The sequence below is a fragment of the Cyclopterus lumpus genome, chromosome 17 (genome assembly GCF_009769545.1).
Source record: "Cyclopterus lumpus isolate fCycLum1 chromosome 17, fCycLum1.pri, whole genome shotgun sequence".
Classification (NCBI taxonomy): domain Eukaryota; kingdom Metazoa; phylum Chordata; class Actinopteri; order Perciformes; family Cyclopteridae; genus Cyclopterus; species Cyclopterus lumpus.
The window spans coordinates 6,221,300-6,244,632 of NC_046982.1; the positions used below are offsets into that span (position 1 = coordinate 6,221,300).

Sequence of the window (23,333 nt, forward strand, 5' to 3'; positions counted from 1 at the left end):
TCGGCCTGCAAACGGGCGGCTGAAGCACCTACATGCGCGTAAACATGGTGAGCAGACTCATGGACAGCCTGTTAGTGTTTACATCGAGTATAAACTCTTCTCACTCTGCCTTCTAATTGTAACCAGACCACCAGACACAAGTGAGGTCCATATGTGTGTGTGTGTGTGTGTGTGTGTGTGTGTTTATGAGTAAGTCTACTCTTTATCCTGTTATATTTCAAACTGACTCACCACATGTACGAAATTACCGAAATGTTCTATCTCAAGGACATTAAAGCTCATTATCCCAGGGTTCCCATGTGTTCTGCTGAGGGCCACAGCCGTTATGTTGTCATATCTCCTGATAACTACGACCATCATTACGATCTGTTTGAGCAGTTGGGGGCATCTTCCATGGGGTTGAATCGGTCCAAACCCACAGCTGCGCTTTGGCATCCTCTTTTAACGGTTCATGGCAGTGATACTGTGGGTACGCGGGCGCGCGCGCTCACACGGGTTCCGGCGGACCCATGGCGCCTCCAAGCGGTCAGCAGTGGGCACTGGGGTGCGTCGTGCGCGTACAGGAGGAGGGATCAGAGCCTGTTTCTTGTGCTGAACCCGGACAGGAGAGTGAACGGACGGCTCTTCTGCGGGAAGTAAAGGCGCATCCAGGGCTTTATTTCCCATTTTTGACTTCCCGTATCTCCCTTTTCTTTCTCGTCTTTCCCTCCTGCTGAGATGAGGAGTTAATCAACAGAGGATCAGCTGCTCATTACGTTTGGAAGTTGTTGGAAAGAGTTTGGGTAAGCAGCACTTTTACGCACAACAATGTGCCAATATTTCACTCTCTCTTTCTCTCTCCCTCTCTCTGTCTCCTTTATTCCCCTTGTGATTTTCTGCCTGCCTTTGCCTCTGTCTCCATCTGTCTCTTTCTCTCTTTCTCTTTGCATGTCAAACTTACTCTCATCAACAGAAATTAGGGATTTTTCTCAGCAAACCAAACTGCTGCGAGAATAAACTTTGAGTCTTTCAAAACCCATAAACAAATTGCCCATGAAAACAACTCAACGCGGGTTGTCTCAGTGTTTTCTCTGCATGTTTTCTTTTGCATGCTATTCACCGGTGCTCTGGTGAAAGACTGCGGGGACTCCCACTCATTCCCCTGGCCAGCAGTGAGAGAGGAGTGGGGACATCTGCGGGAGCGACTCCTCCGCAGCTCACAGCTGTCAGTCCGCCAGAGGGAGCCACAGCAAAGTGTGTCAGTTGTTTGTGGAAATCTGATTCATAATTAGTTTTAGAATATGCAAACCCGCGATAACAAGGCCATTAGAACAGGGTCCTGCACGATGACGTGTCTTGTCAGAATGTGCATAATGCATATCCCCACATACATTTGTGTTTATCCAAATCACACACAAAAAGAGCAATGTGCGAGTTAATCCGCCTAAAAGAAAGAACAGAGGTTTTCTGTAAGGGAAGGGGACGCCTCTGGAGGGCAGCAGAGTAAAACCGTGTGCACAAAACTAAATGTGAGTCTGACTAGTCAACCAGCAGCCTGCTCTCTAAAGTCTGTTCATGTTGTGTCATCACTCAAAGCCTGCTTGTTCCAATGTTCCTAGACTTGAGAGGGGGAGGTGCTATGTTTAGTTAGCATAATTACTGTAACTTTTAGCCTTGGATTTACAGGTTTCCTTTGGTGAAACAGTGAGTTCTTCAAGTACTTAGGCCTGAGTATATTCAGTAGATCTGACTGCACTCCCGTTGGTTACTGCAGAAGTTTGGCAGCATGTTAAGGCCTGGTTAGGTTTCTGCATGAATAATCCATAATGAGGCAAATATCAGCCGATGTTGAGATCAATCACTTCTTCCAGCCTCTGTCGTCTCCATTTCCACCATTTAACACGATAGAGAGGAGCCATGTTCAACCTCTGATCCTTTCAACCCAGTTCCGTAACTCTGTGGCGGCCATTTTGTTCCCTGTGCAACCATGACCATGCAACCTGTTCCTTGTACAATTAGCATAAACTGATACTAGATGCAAATCTAGATTTAACTAATTACTTTGGCAATCAACTACTACTCACTATGTGACGAAAATCATTCAGCATGTGGAATGATAAATAAATTCAGTATTATTAGACTTAAGACAGCAAAAATGACCAGCATCACAATTACTCACAATTACTTAGGTTTTAATTTAGTCACATGAATGTCTTTCCATTTCTGCGCTTCAGTGTTTTTCCTGCATTTGTTGTCTTTTCCACGACTTCTATTTTGAGAGATGGCGTGAAAAATCAAACTTGTTTGTTGTCTTCTGCCCGTGTGCGTCAGACAGGACCAGAGGAAGATGCTGAGGTTAGAGATCATCGCGCTCTGTCTTCTTTTTGGAGCCCTGACTCACGGCCAGGAGTGCAGCAGTGAGTGCCATGAAACTGAACCCTTGTTGCCTCGTGGCTAAAGTAACATGCCATGTTCATACGTTTTAGTGACGTGCCATAGGTTGTTTGAGTGCATTGCACTTTTCAACTGAGGTTTTACACGTGTTGTTTGCGTTCCCTCCAGAGAAAAATGATTGTGCCATAGAGGTCTACTTCACCATAGACACATCTGAGACCATCGCCCTGCAGGAGCCGCCCCCTGGAGCGCTGGTGGAGAGCATCAAGGTTCCTTGTTTATCTGCATACTTTTCAATTAAGCCTCGACAAAAGATATCCCTGTTTCATAGTGTCACCCTCCCTAACTGACTGTGGGCTGCATGTTGTATAATGTGTTTGTGCCTTTTGTTGTCGTAGAAATTCGTTGAGCAGTTTGCACAGCGTTTGGATGATGCTGATCTCAATGGTGTCGTGCGGGTCAACTGGAAGATCGGTGGACTGCACTTCTCCCAGGAGTCGAGAGTGTTTAGTCCCCTGGCACCCAAGAATGATTTCATCACTGTGAGTGACACACACACGGCAACACACACATATGCCTACACGCAGGGGCGGAGCCCAACTTTGCAAAAATTCGGTGCTCAGACGAAACCTATGGCGGAGATTTGTTTTTATGGCAGCTAAGTACACTGCTATAAGCCACTAGAGATAATAGAATACCTAAATATATATATGTAAATTTGGAGAAAAAAAGCCTGATATTTGTCATGGGAAAGAAATGTTATTCTGTCGATCCTACATCATTTTGTATAATTATTCTCCAACTGTCTTCATTATTCTGAAACCACCTCACAAATGTTGAGGAAGTTACATAACATGCATAAGTAGGGTAGCAATGTGGCTTAAATACCATTACCAGTGTCTTGTTTCATACTACGCTAGAGTAGAGTTCACAGAATGAATGTTTGGCTGACAAATCTGCTCCATTTGAATCCATGCCATAATAGTCTGCGCTGCTCTAATTGCAAAGGATCCTCAAATGAAAATTGAAGATGGTTTAAAAACCTAAAGGATTCAGGGCATTGGGAAAACATTCAGGACTGTGAGGAGAGTTGTCATTTTCTTCCCTAGTGTTCTAGTTTTTTAAAATAGTTTAATATTTTTTTTTCTATTTTCACGTATTAATGCCAATGAAGATCAATACAGGGTGAATCTGCTTTGGGGCGGTAAATCGATGTGGTCTGATATCTTCAGAGGCCCTGAGGGTCTTGCGTCCTTGTACGGTTGTCTGCTTTTCCCGATTTGTAATTCAGCCTACAAGTCTCACTCCTTTCACAATGTTTCCAGGGCGTCAGGGGAATCGTATACCTGGGTAAGGGCACCTACATCGACTGCGCCATCGGCAACATGACGCAGCAAATGCTGAAGTCACCCAAAACCCCCCGCTCCCACCGATTCGCTGTGGTCATCACTGACGGCCATGTGACCGGAGAACCGTGCAGGGGCATCAAAGTGGCATCAGAAAGAGCTCGCGAGGAGGGCATCCAGATATTTGTCGTAGCAGCATCCAAGAACGTGGACGAGAACGGTCTGAGGGAGATTGCTAACTCTCCTGTAAGCCTCTACAGAAGGGACTTCATGGCTGTGGATCTGAGCAGAGGCAAAGCCGCCATACATACGGAGACCATTGACAGCATCATCAAGACAATGGTAACACACAAAGACACCCATAGAGACACACAGAAAACCACGAGACACGACCCAGGCCTCTTCTGCTCACACCTTGTTCCTTTTGTCTTCACAGAAACATCTGGCGTTCGTAGAGGTAAGAACGTTCACACAACTGACGATCAAGAAGATTTATGTTTCGACAAAGCATCAACTGACTGTTTGACTTCATATTCTGTGTGACACAGTGTAACAAAGTGTCCTGTCTGGAGACAAAAGGGAGTGAAGGTCCAAAAGGCCCCAGAGGACAAAAAGTGAGCATCCGCACAAACTCACACTTCTGGAATTCGCACACAAGTCACTTTATTCTTCACACACGTTTTCTCCATTGAATTCCTTGACTGCAGGGGGCCAAAGGAGACAACGGCGACCCAGGTCTGAAAGGATTAACAGGTCGCCAAGGAGACCCCGGTATCGAAGGTCCCATCGGTCAGCCCGGTCCCAAAGTAAGATGCTCAACATCCACCTACCCGTCGTTCACTATTCACTTTAGTTTGACAAAGTTTGTTTGTGTCTGTATTGTAAAGAAACTAAACTTGTTTTCCCCTTCCTCCTCTCTGTAGGGAGAATCAGGTCACACAGGCGAGAAGGTGAGTTGTGCACTTCTCTTTTGTGTGGATCAAGTTTATCAATGCATGACTTAAGTCTTTGAATAAATGACTGGCTTTGTCTAGTCAAATTACAGTTCATAATAAAAACATAATGATTGTACGTAAAATGACCGCTGGTTTTCTGTCCACTCACAGGGAGAATTGGGAACTCAGGGGAAAAAGGTAGGATTTTTCTTTTTACATTTATGATTTACTATATCACTGAATCTATTCATTATTATACATTTTGTTAACGTATGGTGGTTCTTCTCTAATTGTTTCCTCTCTTCATTGTTAGAGCGTGGCTGGCATTCCAGGACGTAACGGGACAGATGGACAGATGGTAGCTGCAGCTTAACTTAAGGATCAAGTTTTGTGGTCCATTTAAGGGACACAATGCCACCTATTATCATTACTGACTTACTAACACTGACTCTATTCTGAACATTTTAAATAGTGGATGTATGATTTTGAAGTGAAGCTCGAGATTTGTAATGCAATTGTCTTCTGCCCAGGGTAAACTTGGACGGATCGGTGCTCCCGGCTGCAAAGGAGACCCAGGCGACAGAGTATGACACTAAACACGATTTTTAATGATCAATCCATATTGTATTGTGTTATGGCCTATTTATGGTGTGTGTTTGACGCCTCGTAGGGACCTAATGGTCACCCCGGTAACGTCGGTGAACGCGGTCTCGGTGGACCTGAAGGAGATAAGGTACATGGTCTTCAATTGAAACAAAATCCATCAGCCATTCAACCTGTGGGTAAACTCGGCCCAACTGTGAGCATGTGATTGTGTCCTGTTTTCAGGGGGATCCCGGTCGCCCTGGAAGAGCTGGACCCTTCGGCTCATCTGGAGAGGCTGGACCAAAGGTAAAATCGGAACACGGCGACAGGGATTGGTGCTCTTTGCTGGGACAGATATTAGGTCTTTGGTCATGTGACATTGGTTTTGAGGAATGATGTAGGTGAACTGCTAAACTCTGGTGTTTTGTCCACAGGGAGAGAGTGGAAGTCCTGGATCACCTGGTGTCCCTGGACTGAAAGGAACCCCAGTAAGGCCTATCGCCACAGACAGAAGTGTATTCACATACTGTATAACATCATGTAGCTCATCTGTGTGTTGTTTTTCTCAGGGAACCGCTGGACTTGTGGGAGTCAGAGGAGAGGCTGTAAGAACGTCTAATTCACCTTCATCATGTTCCTTTTCGTCGTTAGCCTGCATTGGCCATGCATAGATGTTGTCATTGTTCTTGCGTTCTAGGGGAGAAGAGGAGACTATGGGCCAAAGGGCACTCAAGGAAAAGATGGCAATAATGGAGACAAGGTGCGAGTTTATGTACACAACTGCGCAAGTGTGAAACATTTCTGTGTTATGAACTTTTTGCATCGGTTCAAAGGATTTCTTTCATTGAGATACAATACTCCACCACTCGGGGGCTCAATGCAGATTTTATGTTTCAGGGTGAAATGGGTCCTGAGGGCTTGAGAGGACTTCCAGGTGAATCAGGAAACAAAGGAACAAAGGTTAGAAGATCCATGTTATTTGTATATGTTCATATGAACACCGTACACAACTCTGCCCACTATTGTTGCACCTGTCTTCAACGTTCTCTCTGAACAGGGAGACAATGGCTTGCCAGGCCCCAGGGGACCACCGGGGATATCAGGAGAGGCTGGAAAAAATGTAGGTCAAGGGTCTCAATTGGGCATCATCTGAAAAAGATACCTTATCTACTTTACATTAACACGGTTTGCACGATAGGGTACCACAGGTGACTCTGGTGATGCTGGACCTCGAGGAGAACCTGGACAGATTGGACCAAAGGTATTCGTCTCTGTGTTTGTGTCAGTGTGTCAGCGTCTTCCCCTGACTGTTTTCAGCTGCAGTTTGTCTTGACTTTTTCTTTTCTATTCAGGGAGACAATGGAAGACCTGGCTTCAGCTACCCTGGGCCAAGAGGACCATCGGTAACGTACACATGCACTTCGTCTCAGTACATTTGCTTGCCGGAGTGACACACTCGGCTGATAAAACATTCCCCCGATGCTGTACAGGGGGAGAGAGGAGAGAACGGCGGTCTTGGGCCTCGCGGCAGCAGAGGAGACTGTGGTCAAAAGGGTGACCCAGGAAAAAAAGGAATCCTGGGAGAGGGAGTGAGTAATCATTGTAGTTGGATGTATTCCGTTACTGAAGCGAAAAGTGCCGTTACACAATGTTAATTCCTCTGCTCACAACAGGGTGAGCCAGGATCCACGGGTGAGCCAGGCCTGAGAGGGACAAGAGGAGAGGCTGGGCGTGCTGTAAGTATACACAAAATGCAACCACATACAGGGGCCTTTCTACTCACTAGGGCGTTGCATCTAGCTAGGAAATGCCAACCTTGGCTGATGTTTTTATATGTTTACTCGTTCTGCTAGCAATCCCAAACCAGACAAAAACTGAGAGACAGAATGGGATTTTATGTGTTCTCTTTCTTTACAGGGAGATCCTGGCCCTGAGGGAGATCCCGGCCTGACTGTGAGAACATTTCATCAAACCACTCTTTTTATCACTGGCGCATCAAGAGAAATACATGCAGGATATAATGATGTCATGTTTCTTCCTGCAGGAATGTGATGTAATGACCTACATCAGGGAAACGTGTGGCTGCTGTGGTGAGTTTAGCTTCTGTGTTTCCGTGCGCGATATGAACACACTCTGATAGGCTGTCTGGTTATCTCAGTTTGTGGTTTTGTCTGCAGACTGTGAGAAACGCTGTGGACCCTTGGACATTGTGTTCGTGATCGATAGCTCAGAGTCAGTGGGTCTGACCAACTTCACCCTGGAGAAGAACTTTGTCATCAACACCATCAACAGATTGGGATCCCTTGCCAAAGACCCCAAGTCAGAGACAGGTATACATGCATTTGTTAATGCTCATGTGGTTTACAAATGAATTCCGTATTTGTCTGTCCATTGACAAAGAAATAAAAAACGTTATACGATGGCTGCCAACTTGGTGTCAACACAGTTGCATGTGTTCCCAGGCACAAGAGTGGGAGTTGTTCAGTACAGTCACAGTGGAACCTTCCAGGCCATCCGACTCGACGACCCCAAGATTGATTCACTGTCTGCTTTTAAGGTCTCAAACACAAACACATGTGCAAACTGCTTTAAAGTGTATTTTTTGGGTGTAGCATAGACTGTTCTTTTGTGTTTTCTTGTCCAGATGTGTTAATTAATCTGGGCTGATGTACTGTCAGATGAGCCATCACAGAGCTCCCTGTCTTTATTTTTCTCACATTTACCAATACATATAATCTGGAATGCAATAGAAGGTAGACCTACTTTAGATGATCTAGTGATATTTCTTTTTACATTGTCAAAAGAATCCTGTGAAAAGACCGAAACCAACAAAGACGGTGTTAAAAAGTATTGCCAATATGGTCAAATCCTGATAAAGTTAATTCCTCTTGTTATCAAAAAAACATTTAAAATACATCACTGAATCAAACTATCAGTGGGCTTTGGGACGATTTCCCCAGGTTTATTCACCTGACTCATAACACATGGCGGCCATTTTGAACATTAAACAAAGGGAAACTACCTGGAAGCATGAACAGCTAAAGCTGTGAAGCTAGAACTATGCTAATGCTAACATGCTAACCATTCTACTCAATTTTTAAATTGTTTTTAAATCTTGCAACTAATGCTATTACTGCTGGACATTGCATACAAACACTAATTATGGATTCCCTATGAAAAGCAAATTCATAGGGATATTTATTGTTTGCTGTCAATTTCAAGACAGCTCTTGATAGATGCTAGTACTGAACTTTATGCAGACTACAACCATGGATGTGATCTTTCGCCACCAAACCAGAACCAATGTCTTCGAAATGGCCGTAGTGTAACTATGTAAAAATGATGGAAGCTTTGCCTCTGTGTCCGCCGCACACAGTGGTGTTGTCACATCCCTGTACGTACACATCTCTCACATTCTGACCAATATTCAGAATGCAGTGAAGCGCTTGGAGTGGATTGCCGGAGGAACATGGACTCCATCCGCTCTGAAGTACGCCTACGACCACCTGATCAAGGACAGCCGCAGGGCCAAAGCCAACGTCACCGTCGTTGTCATCACAGACGGACGCTTCGACCCCAGAGATGATGACATGCTGCTCACCTCCCTCTGCAGGTGCCTGGCACTGGGGCTGTATTTGGTCATTAAGAATCAGCATTTGTGTCGATGAAAAATGATCCATCTCAATGCTTGTGTTTGTATGAGCAGTCATCCCGGCGTCGATGTGAGTGCCATTGGTATCGGAGACATGTTCGACCAGATCGAGGAGAATGAGAGCCTGAAGAGCATCGCCTGCCAGAAGGAGGGCAGGGTGATGGGCATGAAGCGCTTTGTAGACCTGGTGGCAGAGGAGTTCCTCAACAAGATTGAAACCGTGCTCTGCCCAGGTACACTCCTTGTGGAAGGACATTATGTACAGTATGTTACCTAGAATACAAAAGCTGTTTTGTTCTGTACTTTTTCTCTGATATTCGGTCTTTATCTTGGCTTTAGATCCCATCCTCATATGCCCCGATCTCCCTTGTAAATCAGGTAAGACTTTAAAATATGTATCGCTTCGTCCTCTTCAAAGATTTTCACCATTTAGGCCAAAGTAACCAGCATTATTAAGGCGTCAACATGCTTGAAATGAAGTGCTTGTCAAAATGTCAAAACTGTGTGTCACTCAGAAACTGTCAATTCTGTTTTTATTCTTCACACAATGTCTGTCGTCACTTTTTGTGTGTAGAACCGAGCACAACACCATGAATGCCTTTGAGGAGAGACTGTCTGAAAGTGTGCTCTGTTATCCCCATTAATATGATTCAACACGCCCAGCACCTCTCTATGACAGCAGGCATTTGGCCTCGCCTTTAAGCATGGCCATTCAGAACAGGAGTTAACATCTGGGCCTTCAGATGTGTACGGACACCACTTGGGACCAACTAGTTTGTTTGAAGCATACTGACGCCTTTAAGCTCTGTTCAGGATTAGACAAGTTGTGTCTTAAATTTTGGGGTTTTTTACACATCATTTTGCTACATTCCTTTGCCACGATGCAAGGAATTCATGACGCTGTAAAGCCAACAAACAAGACCAAACGTTTGCAAATTAGTGCAACTCGGTGTAGCTCCGACATCTTTGTTGGCTGTGTTGATGCGTCGTGTCTGTGGGACTCCGCCCACGATGTTATTCCGCCCACTTTCAGAAGGGGGCATACCAGCGGGGCAAGCCCCTCCCCCCTGGAAGCCGCTGGCTGAGGAAGGCAGCCCCTCATTGGTCCCCACCTCTTTGAAGGGTGTGACCAGCCTGCTGAACGGCCTCAGCGAGCAGCAGTACGGGTTTGGCGTTGCAACCCTGGCGTACACAGCCCAGAGAGCCAAACTTGCCCAGGGAACGGACAGGCAGCAGTGGACCCGGCTGTTCATCGACTCCTTCAAATACGTCTATGGAGACATTATGGGAGACCCAGAGAAAGCCTTGGGACTCTGCTAATGCTAATATGCTAACCATGCTACCTCGGCATTATGGTCGCCAATAGCTAATAAGCTTACTGCTGGACATAGAATAGGTTTTATCAAAACTGTGGGCATTTTCTAACTCTAGTGGTGCAATATACACCTGGGCTGTATGCAAAAGGATTTGAATGACATGATGCTGGCCCTGTCCTAACATTTCAGAGCAGCCTTATTTACAGTTACTATCAAGATGTTATGCTCCCTCTCCTCATAGAATATATCTAAATCAATGTACATGGAGCTGTCTCTCTGAAACGTATGTCTGTTGGAAATACGATACATATCATTTTGTGGAGGAACGTTTTCCACTCACATGGAAGGCGGATGTCATTTGTTGGAGGCCGATTGGTCCATAGAGCTGTTCATGTTACTCTCTAAAGTGAACAGTAGCTCTTTGATGAAGCCTCATTTCCACTGTGAATCACGAGCACACGGAATCACTCTGATGGCTTTCTTTTTTCTTTTTTTCTTGCTGTTTTGCACACATCCATGGTTACGGCCTTTACTTTTTTCCTGTGCTCTGTGAATGAGTCATGTTGGTGAAAAGGCCATGACATGTGGAAAAGATCTGGTTTTAGAGACAGTTTACTGTATATGAGTCAGAAGTTGGTGTATGTGGAGGTTTGGTTAAACGACTGACAATGAAGGAACCATTGTGTGTTATGCCCTTGATTGGATTTTGCATGTGGCTTGGCTTGTAAAGTAGAATGACAAAGGCCGGCTTTAACCAAATGTCATGGTACCATGTTAGCTCTGTGATGGAAACTTACTGATGTGAACTATGTTGTTTTGTATAACATGTATTCATGTTTTATATTTTGCTATCTCAAGAGAATAAAATCATAGAGCAAACTAAAAAAGTGTTTTCTTGATGAGGCCACACTACTGATATGAGAAGGTTCAGACAGCTAGAATGCAACTAGCATGAATGAAAGAAGCAAACACTACAGTGTGTTAAAGCATATATATGTTGCTGGATTTGACTCCTGCGCATCTGTGTTCCAGCTGTAGCTCACTGAACATCGTGTTTGATTTAAAGCTTTATATGTGTGTATGTGTGCTTGTTCCAGAGCCTGCAGTGGCTAGCTGTGTTCAGCGGCCAGTGGATGTGGTGTTCCTGTTGGATGGCTCTGAGAGGATGGGACTGGAGGACCACCGAAAGGCCAAAGAGTTCATCGAGAACGTGGCTCGTCGCCTCACCCTGGCCAGCGGCCAGTCAGACGAGAGGAATGCCCGCTTGGCTCTGTTACAGTACGGCAGCACGACAGAGCAGCGGGTGGAGTTTGCACTCACACACAACCTCACAGTGATCTCTGATTCGCTGGCGGGGGTGACCTACATGGACTCCTCCTCCGCTCTGGGCAGCGCCATCATCTATGCTGTCAACAATCTGGTGATTCCACAGGTAAAAACAAACACTCTTCGACACTCTTTTTTAAATTATATTTACTTTCTTAATCTAGATGAGAAGACCAATACCACTCACGCGTCTGTACTGTAAATGTGAAGCAGGTGTTAATTTGTCTAATAGTGCGTGTTTTACATTTTAAGTCAGGCTAGCTGTTTCCCTGCAATACTAAACTAAGCCAATCGGCCGCTGCCTGTAGATCAAAATGTACCATACCAATGTGAGTGTGGTGTCAATCTTCTCATCTCGTCTAACATAAATAAAAGCGGGCACCTTGTGGTTTTACTTGTGTTTTTGCCCCATACTTCCTGTCTTTATGTGAAGCTCAGCGACTGCCTTCTAGCTCAAGCGTGCGCACGGAGACATGAGAGCGGTATTGACCTTCTCCATTGACCCCCCCCCCCCCCGGGGAGGGAGGGAGCGCAAACCCTTAACGTTGCCTGTTGTGTTGTGCAGCGGGGAGATCGCTTGGCTCGTCGCAACGCCGAGCTGGCCTTCGTGTTCGTCACTGACGGCGTCACGGCCAGCGAGCAGCTGGATGAGGGCGTGTCCGCCATGAGGCGAGCGGAGGGCGTGCCCACGGTGATCGCCGTGGGATCCGACACGGATGAAGAGGTGCTGCGCAAGGTGTCGCTCGGGGACATGTCGGCAGTCTTCAGGGGGGCCGACTACGCGGCGCTGAACAAGCCGTCGTTCTTTGATCGCTTCATCCGCTGGATATGCTAATGAGGACCTGTCACGCTCCGCACCATACAATTTGACCCCATGGTGTGAGCAGGTGGGCGCGCTCCTTCCGCGCACACGTAATTACACGCAGAGCCACCAACACACCTCTGCGGTGGTTTTATCCTCACTGGATGTCAGGCACCGAGGCGGCTGCTCATCCCGATGGTTGCGCGAAAGGAGGTTATCTTACAAAAGCCAAAACGTAGGACCAGCTGACACACTCACACAAACACGTAAGCATGCGATATCATTTGTAACTTGATTGTTCTGTTCCTTCTAAATCTATGGTCAGCACTTCCAGTCAAAGACACTCATACGTCCCCCACACGCGATTATTGAATGTGTACGAAAGTAATTGTACGCCTTAATTTGCTTTTATGTTATATTGTTTTTTCAGTTTGCGCTCTCTCTCTCTCTCTCTCTCTCTCTCTCTCTCTCTCTCTCTCTCTCTCTCTCTCTCTCTCTCTCTCTCTCACACTCTTTCTTCACAAAGTTAGTATTTACATAAAAGGTGCTAAAGTAGAAATAAAGGACAACGCCATTCGAGTGGTTCTGAAAACCTTTTTACATTGTGTTATGCTGTAATTACTTAAGTGTGTTCAGGGGATTAAAATAAAAAAGTACACTTATCTTCTCCAGGGGGAAATAAAGAATCTCACATATGGCCCACAGACAAGAATCGCACAAACACCACATGCATGTGCTGTAGTTAACTACACATGCATTCACAGACCAACATAAAAGAACCGATCTGTAAACATGAATTCCAAATAAAGCCTAATATGTGGTGACCCCAAAACAGTCGTTTGTGTTTGCAAGATATATTCATGTATCAAGTGTTTATTTGTTTTTGATCCATGTGCAATTTCCCATTAAATCACTGTAACCTCTGCAGGAAGGAAGGGGCTCTCAACAATGATTTTGGGGGAAATGTATAGAGAACGTTCATAACATAAAACATTACATAATACATTTCATGCTTTTGGAAAGTAATATTTATCATCACTCCATGATCCCATAAGAGAAATGATCTCGGTATCTGTTTGTGCATCTGGCTCCCTCCGCTGTACAGAAAAGCTGCATTACATTTGTAGAGGCTCAAACCTTAACCAACTTTAAGGTTTAGAGCCACTAGGTGGGCGAATCGGGACAACAAGTTTAGACGAGCGCTCCGCCACAAACAATTCCAACGATGTGTATCCTTCATCTTTTATTCCATGAAGCTCAAACATTACTGTGCTTCCCATCTATTCACACACACCCGTTCCCACCACCTGGCACCTCCCCATATGCCCTCCCGAAGTGAATGTGCCACCCTGTGCTCAAACAAAGGAACTACATGTCCCCATCCACCCAGTGCTTCAACCAACAAACCCCATTTTGGCTCTAACAACATTTATTCGACAGTTTCAGTTATTAGTTACTTTGCAGATTCTGGATAATAATACAAATTATAAAACATTTTGTTAAATAAAAAACATGATGTATTATAACAGTTTAAGCCAATAACAGTTTATATACAGTAATTCAAATTAGCCCCGCTTTTGCCAGATGCAACATTTGAGTGATTTAATCCAATAATATATTAATCTGACATGGGCAATTCTGCATGATAATCAGTCTTGCATGCAGGAGGTTTGATCACTCCAGGAAACCGTAACGTGGCAAACCACAGGTTCGTTCAAGATGCCAGAATCGATCGTCGCACAATGCATGCTGGTTAGATTTGAGTTTGACTTTGATCCGGACTTGCTGCGACTGGACCGCAGTTTTTGGTCGACGCGTTCTGCTGCTTCCACCTCTCGTTTACTTTCCGGGCGAGACGCAGCTCAACTGGAGCCTCGCTGCAACTGAATCACCGCCACACGGTAAGTCATCTGGAGATGAATGCGAGAATGCACAGTCTACAATTCAAATTCGTTTACATGTGCTGAAGAATTAGTGAAAGGTCGATAAATCGGGAGTGGAAAGTAAAGTAGGCTATGTTTAACAAAACAAAACAAACATGTTCCAGATTCCAAAGGTGTCACGTAACGCTGTTGCAAAATATGTATATATGTGTTTAATTTCAAATGAATAGTGTCACTGTCACTAGTTTTTGAGTGGAAGGTAGTCATGCACAATAATTTAATTGCATGAGAAGTATGTGAACCTTGAGCATGTGTGTGTGTGTGTGTGTGTGGGTGGGTATGTGCGTACCTGCGCGTGCGTGCATGCGTGTGTATTGTTCCAGTGCTGCATGCCATGGAGGAAGAGGCCCTCTCCGCCCTGTGTACCCCTGCTCTGGTGGTGGATCTGGACAAAGTTAAAAGAAATGCAGAGAAGATGATTGAACGCTGTCAGAATTTGGGCGTCCAGCTTCGGCCACACATGAAGACCCACAAAACCCTGTACGAATACGGACATGCAGAGACACACTCACGCAATACATTCATACAAGTCTGAATTATTGTTAATTTATTTATATAGCGGCAAATCACAACCGAAGTTATCTTGTGGCGCTTTTCACGCATCACTAGATCGTACTCTTTAATTTACGGAGAGCCAACATTGAGCAACCGTTTGGGCGATGGTGGCATGGAAAAATTCCCCTTCGATGGGAAGAAATCTAGAGCTGGGCACAGGTGGGCGGCCATCTGCCACACAGGTTGGGTTGAGAAAGAAAGTGACACAGAGATGCTCAGCAACAGTGATAATAAGAAAAACAACTACAGAAATAAAAATAGGACTAGTATTGATAATAAAGTAAAGATAATAAATAAATAAAGATAATAAAATCCCATACTTTTGCAGACACTGGATCCATAAGAAACCCAGTGCTCTCGTGGGTTGAGTGTACTGAGAGTGTTTCAAGATAAGGGGTTTCTTGGCCATTTTGGCCATTGTAGGTGAAGAGAAGGGTTTCAATTGATATCATGGATATTACAGGGAGCTAGTGGATAGAAAGTGATATGGGAGGGATATTTCTAGTTCTCAGTACACGTGCCACAGAATTGGGGCTCAATTGTAGAGGGGGTTATTGGGGCTGACGGATAACAGGGACATGGATAGTCCATCCTGGAAGTTACAAATGCATTCGCTATGTGCCTTATTTTTGTTCTGTATATTTAAGAGTTATTCACATGGTCTGTGTCTGTGTATTCGTGTTCATGTGTAGTGAGTGTGCTGACATTTTGACGGGTGGATCACGGAGGTGCATTGTGGTTTCCACCCTGGCCGAGGCCTGTTTCTATGCCGACCACGGATTTGATGACATCCTCTACGCATACTCTCTTCCCTTCGATAAGGTCCTCTCAACTCACACGCTCAAAGGCTTTAGGAAAGTTATGCTTTGAAGATGTGAAAAGTGACAACATATTAAACTGTATCTTATTAAAATATAATATAACATTATTTGTCATAGTGGAACAATTAATTAAACGAATGTGAGCTCTGTGAGCCACCACGCACAATAGGTGTGTGTGTGTGTGTGTGTGTGTGTGTGTGTGTGTGTGTGTGTGTGTGTGTGTGTGTGTGTGTGTGTGTGTGTGTGTGTGTGTGTGTGTGTGTGTGTGTGTGTGTGTGTGTGTGTGTGTGTGTGTGTGTGTGTGTGTGTGTGTGTGTGTGTGTGTTCATAGGTGGAGCGCTGTGCAGCACTGGCAGAGAGGCTGGATCTCTTCCAAGTTTTACTGGATCATCCTCACGCTCTTGACCAGCTCATAAAGAGGCCGCTGAAAGACGGGCGACTGTGGCGCGTGTGGCTCAAACTCGACTGTGGCAACGGGAGAGGTAAGCTTGCACGGAAACCAGGACACAGCTCGTCGTCAAAGTCAGGTGCCTGGTGATCTCCCATTTGCTCTTTGCCTTAGCTGGTGTCCTGCACTCGGAACCGGAGGCGCTCCGGTTGGCTCTGGCCGTCGCCGAGACGGAGGGCGCGGAGCTCACTGGAGTGTACGCGCACTGTGGGAACACCTACAACTGCAGAGGAGTGGAGCAAATACAGGCTGTCGCACAGGAAACTACCGACTTGACACTGCAGTTCATGGAAAAGTATGTAAGAAAAAAGAAGAGAAAAATACGTCATACATAGAATTCAGTTTATTTTGTATAGTCCAAGAAGAGAGGAGAGCGGGAGGGGGGGCATCAGCAGGTCCATGGCAGGAGGCAGGGCCACAGAGGCAGGAGGCATCAAAAAGGAGGCCAGACCAATGAGGCCAGGCCCTTGAGACAGGAGGCACAAAGAAGGAGGAAGGGGCTGGATGAGAGAAGCAGGGGCAATGGGTCAGGACCCATGGAGCCATGATCAGCTTCAGACACAGCCAGTAAGGTGCAATGGAGAGAGAGAAGAGGAGAGAGGAGCTCAGTGTAAAACACCCCCCAGCAGCCTATTAGCCTATAGCAGTACATAGGCAATGTTTTCTCAGGTCCACATTTGTTTTTATAAAAGTCTATAGTTTATCAAAAAGTCTATCAAAATATATTTTTGAATGGCATACATACGTGTACTGTCGTTTTACTGTCAGAGAATCATTCTGTAAATTTCTCTGGATTTATCCTCTGTCAGACTGAAGGCGGCCGGCGTCACCTGTAAGTCCAGCATTGGCTCAACCCCTTCCTGTAGCCACCCTGTCAAAGACATGGCGCAGCTCAGCGAGGTGCATCCTGGAAACTACGGCTTCTATGGTGTGTGTGTGTGTGTGTGTGTGTGTGTGTGTGTGTGTGTGTGTGTGTGTGTGTGTGTGTGTGTGTGTGTGTGTGTGTGTGTGTGTGTGTGTGTGTGTGTGTGTGTGTGTGTGTGTGTGTGTGTGTGTGTGTGTGTGTGTGTGTGTGTGTGTGTGTGTGTGTGTGTGTGTGTGTGTGTGTGTGTGTGTGTGTGTGTGTGTGTGTGTGTGTATGGATATAGCCGATAGTAGCATCGGTTTATTTATGCAGTTTTTTTCAGCCGATGAATCTGGTTCTCTTTTGTTGTTGTGGCTGTCGTTCAGACGTGCAACAGTCTGTGATTGGCTCGTGCACTCTGAAGGATGTGGCTGTGAGGGTCTTGACGAGAGTCATTGGACACTGTCCTCACAGGAACCAGCTCCTGATTGACTGCGGATGGAGCGGACTCAGGTACCTCCATCAATATTGTGTTCCCTGTTCTGTGGCTGCAGAATGGACGTTTACCTGCTCACTGTTTTAAGCTGACATGGTCCTTAATGTTGTATGATAGCATACTTAAATGGCCCCAGGGGAAGGAGTCCGAGGGCAACATTCATTATTTAAATGTGTTTCCTTTAGATTTACCTATGATGCAGATACATTTAATCACCACTAAATGGCTAAAAATAATACCATTGTTGCAGCTATGTATTTTTTTCTGATTTCTTTTAAACCCATTTTTGGTCACTGCTCTCAGTCTAGACGGAGCCGGAAAACTTCCCACTGGATATGCTGTGATTGAAGGACACCCAAACCTCAAGTAAAGTTACCTCCTCTTGTCGCCAATCTTACTTAACTCAAGTGTGACTGAAGTTCTGATGAGATATATTTATCGCCTCCCCAGGTTGTTATCTATGACCCAGGAGCACGGTAGAGTGGAGCCCATCTCAGGACTGCTGGACTACGGCAAATACCCCCTGGGCTCTCTGCTCACACTGATCCCCTACCATGTTAGTACAATGTGGAGCGAAGGTCAATGCTGTGTCAGCTTCATCGGGTCACTCAACTCTTGTTTGACCCTGTCTTCATTTTACAGTCGTGTGCAAGTGTGGCGATGCACCCCGTGTACTATGTGCACTCTGAGGGCCGTCTGCTGGGGAAGTGGACGCCAACACGCGGGTGTTGAACCAGCTAGCTCAATCAACACGGGTTGAAGGAATTCTTGGAGCAATTCGTGTCACCGGTAGTTTATTCCAAAATGTAAGCATAGAGGTATTCCAAAACCTATGATTATGTAAGGCGTACGACTTTTGTAGTCCTATTCTCCAAATGTTGTATATGAAGATTTTTAGAAAAAAAGAAGCTTTTGGACGATGTTGTAACCTCATCTCTTTCTTCAAAGCCACCGAGCTGTCTTTTTTAAATGTGAGCACTCACTGGAGGTCTGAAACAATAAACATAAATACTATGAAGAGCATGGGCTATGTCTTTAAACATTGTAGTCTAGATTTGTTTGTTAACGTTCCGCATTCAGGAGTGTTTTATTTTAATTTTATTTTTTTGCACAATCTTCAGTTTTGTATAGTCTCGAAATGTAATTACTGAAAAAGAGAGACACTTTCTCAAAGTGTGTTCTGGAACAGGCCCTGGTAACTATATGACGGACATATGGATTATCAGTAAGTATAATGATCATGAGCCTGTTGAAGTGAGTTTATAATAAATTATCCTTCATGTTAAGCTTTGATGGACAAAGTATACAGTGACTAGCACAGCCTCTCTTGAATAATAGTGGTGGTGGTGTATTTTTTTCTGACTAAATAAAATTCCTGCTACTTATTTTGTCTTGCACATTTCTAAAATAGGTGTCATCATGATAATAGGATTACAAATTGATTAACATATTAATTGTAACTGTAATGCCAAATGTTAATAAATTATATTATTGTTATCATTATTATTTCCAACAATCATAAAACGGTCTCAAATGCGAGGAGGGTGTGCTCAGTGCATCTTGGGAAATGTGGTTTTATTGAAGCTAGCGTTCCGATTGGCCACCAGATGACCTCTCGCCGGTCACGTGGTTTAAAAACTTCAGTAGGATGGCGCGGGAAGTTGTCACAGTGTTGCTTTCATTCCATACAAAGTTGTGTTTACATTTTCCTCGTGCGATACGGACTCTCTGGTAAGTTACCGTCATTTAGACCGGTGTGGGTTCCGTTCCACTTTTTCCCGTAGACGTCCCGGTGCGCAACCGCTGTCCGTTGCGTCACCCCACACCGCACTGCCGCTAACACTGCGTTACCGTGACGGCTGGAGACGAACGGAACCAGCGTTTGAAGAGCCCCTTGTAGCCACCATGGAGGTGAAGTTCATCGGGGACGGAGACGCTCTGGAGCACATCGTGGACAAACAGGAGGGTACGTGGACGACGCAGTCTCTCCCCTTCTCGAGCATTCGCTCGCCTCACCGGCTGCCCGTGTGCCTTGTCTCTATGTGCATAACTCAACAGATGTGCAGAGCAACAGCGGGTCCGTTCAGAAGATGGTGACGTTTAAGGGCTCCGCTGGTCGACGAGCCCGAGAGGACGCAGAACACGTTGGGGACGGACCCGGAGTCCTTGACGAGCAGAACTATGTCCAAGCTCTGGGGACCGACAACGCAGAAGGTGAGTGCGTGTTCTTGAATACCTGTGGGGAGTGAACCTGGTCCAATAATCTCCAGCTATCTATGTTTTATTCAGCTTGCTGCTAAATGATGCAAAACAATACCCAGCTGCCATTTAGTCTGCACTCCGTTTCCATTGTATTAGGTACACGTAGCTATACATCTTGTCTTCATGGGGAGGTTATAGTGGTTATTTGGGTTGCAACCGTTTTAAAGTTTTTTTTGATTTGATTTCTATAGTGTTACATTTCGATGGGCTTCCTATAGGGTATATAGGGTTACATCATTTTCCTTTTTGTTTTGCAGAAGATGACGATGGTATGTACAGAGTGGCTGGGTCCTCCATGTTCACCTTTCAGAAAGCCAAACGTGGACACAGCATGGCCCAGACTGGTGAGAGCCTTCGTCCTCTTCTGTTATACGGCGTCTCATATATATGATTATGACCTTTTTGTACAGTATATAACACACTATTTTTGTGGTGTTTTTAATTTATTTATGTTTTTACAACTAGCAAGTGAATTGGCTCGGACTCCTGGGAAAAGCGTGACCTTCAGCACGACCCCCAACATTGAACCCTCGACTCCCACCCGAAGAGGGAGCAGTGAGTTCAGCACACTTTCCTTATTTTATTTTGAGTCCATCCTTTCCTGTGTCCATTTTAATAACACTATGTGTATTCTGTCTCTCTGATAAGACCACAGAGGAGGAAGCAGGACGCCACAGAGGGTGAGACTCTCAGGGATTTGTTCTCTCTCATCTACACGAAATGTCGCATTTCATTTTTAAGTTGTTTTTCAGGCAGCTTTGCTGCAGATGTTGTATTCTCAGCGATGCCTCTGCTTTTTGCATGACAGAGCAAGAAGGTTCAGTTTGTCTCCACGACACCCCACAGGCTCAGGAAGAGAATGACAAGTGAGTGTGACGATGGAGGTGGAACCTCTTGGTGTTACAGTTGAGATGTAGAAAGTTAGACTTTTGCTAAGCTGTTTGATGCTCTCAGCTCCCAGCATTCGGTCAGACAGCGATAGTGAGCTGTCGTCCTCCGACTCTGGAGGGGAGGAGGAGGAGGAGGACGACGACGACGACGACGACGATGTGATGGAGGAGGAGGAAGAGGAGACGAAAGTAAAGAAGGAGGACAAGGAAAACTTGAAGACTCTAAGAACGCCCAGTAAAGGTTCATCTGCAGCACTCTACAAGACTCCTGCCAAGAAGAGCAAGACCACATCGGAAGCCCCTAATCAGCCCAGTATGGTTGAGGAGTATTTTGAAGCCCATGGCTGTTCAAAGGTCTTGACATCAGACCGCACCCTGGAGCGTTTACACACCCCTAAACTGGACCGGGTCAGTATATGGCCACCAGTAGTCTAAATGTATTTAACAAGCTGGATTCCTGTGTCACTTCCTTTTTTTTCTGTTTCGCAGGAGACTTTGGTCCAACTTTTGGACGGAAAACCGTCCTGCTGCTCGAAAGAGATCCAGCAGCTCCACAGCAAACACCGAAAGCACTTTAGCAAATGGATGTTACAGTTACAGTAAGCGTGGTTTTCACTTTCTTTAATCTGTGCTTTATTGTGTTGTAGTGTTTGAAATGCAGTGCAAGACACAAAGTGTCTCTGTGTTTGCTTGTGCAGGTTGGGATTCAGTGTGCTGGTCTACGGTTTGGGCAGCAAAAAATCTCTGCTGGAGGACTTCCGTGTGTCTCACTTGGCCGAGGAAATCCACCTCGTGGTCAACGGATTCTTCCCCTCCATCACTCTTAAATCAGTCAGTATACACTGAACAATCTCTTCTAAATTTAAACTGCTTTATTGGCACAGTCTATATAAGACCAACATCTGCAGTGCACGTATCCTACTTTATAAGTATTGTTTGTGTCCCCAAAGACTGATCTTATTCTTCTGCGCTCCATTGTTGTTCAAAATCTGTTAAAACCCCATCAGTGAGCCGCACTGGGTGACGTGCTCCTTTTACTACGACAAACACAGGGACCAAAGTATATTTTGAGACCATCCCAAACACACGGTCTTGCAGAAGAAAATACTCCAACAGCATCAAATGTGTATTAAACCATAGTTGAAAATATCCTGATTGAGTAACATCTTGTTTTGAGGAAATTACTTCCCGACTTAAAAATGAAACCATTGTTAATGACCCAGCTTTAAGCTTCACGTCTTATGAGTAAAACAGTTGACGCATTGTTGGTTTTGAGCAATATAGATCGAGATAGATTTTCTTCGTCGATGCTTTCATTGCAGATTTTAAATGCTCTGACATGCGAGGTTCTAGAGCATCAGGGAAGTTTCCGGACTCCCTCGGACCAGATCCAGTACGTCGCTCAGACCCTTAAAGACAGTGAGTGCATCTGCCAATTGTATCTGTCTAAAGCTGGTGAATTTTGTATAATTTAAAGCATGTCATTGCAGGCCCAGATCTCCATGTGTACCTGCTGATCCATAATATAGACGGCCCAATGCTGCGAGGAGAGAAGACCCAGAGTGCACTAGGGCAGCTGGCATCCCTGCCCAACCTGCACTTGGTGGCGTCTTTAGACCACATAAACGCTCCAATGGGTGGGTGTTTGCGTGCGACTGTACTGTCCGGAGTTGATGATGGTGAAACTTACTCTTGGAGCTGAATCCTTCCCGTGTGTTTCCAGTGTGGGACCAGTTTAAGCAGAGCCAGTTTAACTGGCTGTGGTGGGAGTGTGTGACCTTCCAGCACTACGCAGAGGAGACGTCGTACGAAAACTCGCTCCTGGTGCAGCAGACCGGCGCCCTCGCTCTGTCCTCCCTTACACACGTGCTGCGCAGCTTGACCCCCAATGCAAGGTACCACATGCACCTCGACATGGTTTACTGTCACAGCTGCTCAGTAATTCATGAATTACTAAAGTCCTTTCTTTTTGCAGAGGAATTTTCAAACTGTTGGTGAACTTCCAGCTGGAAAACAAAGATAACCCTTCATACACAGGTACGTACACATAAAATGTCAAAATGCTGTCCAGGTCTTTCCCTAAAACGTGCATTTGTTGCTTTATGATTGTAATATTTTCCCCGTCACGGTGAGCAGGATTGTCCTTCCAAGATTTCTACCAGCGTTGTCGAGAGGCGTTCTTGGTGAACTCTGACCTCACGCTGAGGACTCAGCTGACTGAGTTCCGAGACCACAAACTGATACGGACACGCAAGGTGGAGTCCTGTTTCACTCGAGAATTTCCAAACCCTCGTTCAGTGTCGTAACTACAGTATCTGCACAGTGAGTCCGTCACTTAACATGTATTCCCCTGATTCTCCAGGGTGCAGACGGTGTGGAGTACTTGGTCGTTGCTGTGGACGCGAGCACATTGATGGACTTCCTGGAGAACGAAGAGGGCGACTGAGAAGAAAAGGCTGACTTGTAATCGCTTGTCGTTCATCCACCGACTTAACCAGTTAGGTTAATGATTGAATTGGTCACTGATGTGTATATAAAGGCCCGGGTCCATCTAATCAACTTAAGACGTGAGCCCAGCTGTCAGACTGTGCAGTTTTGAAATTAATGGTTTCTAATTATTGGTGAAATGTTTTCACTTCCCCCATCATAGCTCTGGGACATTCACGTCTTGTGTTTTGATGTGTACATTTTCAAAGCTAACACCTGTGTAATTAAAATCAACACTTGAGTAAATTACTT

At 45.4% G+C, this 23,333-nt stretch overlaps 3 protein-coding genes across 3 annotated transcripts; all 3 read left to right on the forward strand.

Annotated features, from left to right (window-relative positions):
* The first annotated feature begins 588 nt into the window (after positions 1 to 588).
* On the forward strand, positions 589 to 13,281 carry col6a2 (collagen, type VI, alpha 2). The gene is made up of 32 exons (XM_034556404.1): positions 589 to 782; positions 2,311 to 2,396; positions 2,542 to 2,642; positions 2,772 to 2,915; positions 3,699 to 4,061; positions 4,156 to 4,176; positions 4,268 to 4,333; positions 4,427 to 4,525; positions 4,643 to 4,669; positions 4,826 to 4,852; positions 4,968 to 5,012; positions 5,185 to 5,238; positions 5,325 to 5,387; positions 5,483 to 5,545; positions 5,674 to 5,727; positions 5,809 to 5,844; positions 5,937 to 5,999; positions 6,137 to 6,199; positions 6,297 to 6,359; positions 6,438 to 6,500; positions 6,592 to 6,642; positions 6,730 to 6,828; positions 6,913 to 6,975; positions 7,157 to 7,192; positions 7,284 to 7,329; positions 7,417 to 7,569; positions 7,702 to 7,796; positions 8,671 to 8,852; positions 8,946 to 9,124; positions 9,231 to 9,269; positions 11,305 to 11,639; positions 12,099 to 13,281. The coding sequence occupies exons 2-32, from the start codon at positions 2,327 to 2,329 to the stop codon at positions 12,366 to 12,368; spliced, it is 3,033 nt and encodes a 1,010-aa protein (XP_034412295.1). The 5' UTR covers positions 589 to 782; positions 2,311 to 2,326; the 3' UTR covers positions 12,369 to 13,281.
* A 1,331-nt stretch (positions 13,282 to 14,612) lies between these two features.
* On the forward strand, positions 14,613 to 18,174 carry zgc:162816 (uncharacterized protein LOC571260 homolog). Its single transcript, XM_034555351.1, has 9 exons — positions 14,613 to 14,758; positions 15,526 to 15,655; positions 15,986 to 16,136; positions 16,217 to 16,397; positions 16,912 to 17,030; positions 17,333 to 17,459; positions 17,746 to 17,808; positions 17,893 to 17,998; positions 18,085 to 18,174. The coding sequence occupies exons 1-9, from the start codon at positions 14,613 to 14,615 to the stop codon at positions 18,172 to 18,174; spliced, it is 1,113 nt and encodes a 370-aa protein (XP_034411242.1).
* Positions 18,175 to 19,066: 892 nt separating this feature from the next.
* orc2 (origin recognition complex, subunit 2) lies at positions 19,067 to 23,330 on the forward strand. The gene is made up of 15 exons (XM_034556389.1): positions 19,067 to 19,408; positions 19,501 to 19,656; positions 19,962 to 20,048; positions 20,170 to 20,259; positions 20,353 to 20,384; positions 20,513 to 20,570; positions 20,659 to 21,002; positions 21,084 to 21,193; positions 21,293 to 21,425; positions 21,917 to 22,013; positions 22,085 to 22,231; positions 22,318 to 22,489; positions 22,570 to 22,631; positions 22,731 to 22,849; positions 22,957 to 23,330. The coding sequence occupies exons 1-15, from the start codon at positions 19,348 to 19,350 to the stop codon at positions 23,038 to 23,040; spliced, it is 1,752 nt and encodes a 583-aa protein (XP_034412280.1). The 5' UTR covers positions 19,067 to 19,347; the 3' UTR covers positions 23,041 to 23,330.
* The last annotated feature ends 3 nt before the right edge of the window (positions 23,331 to 23,333 follow it).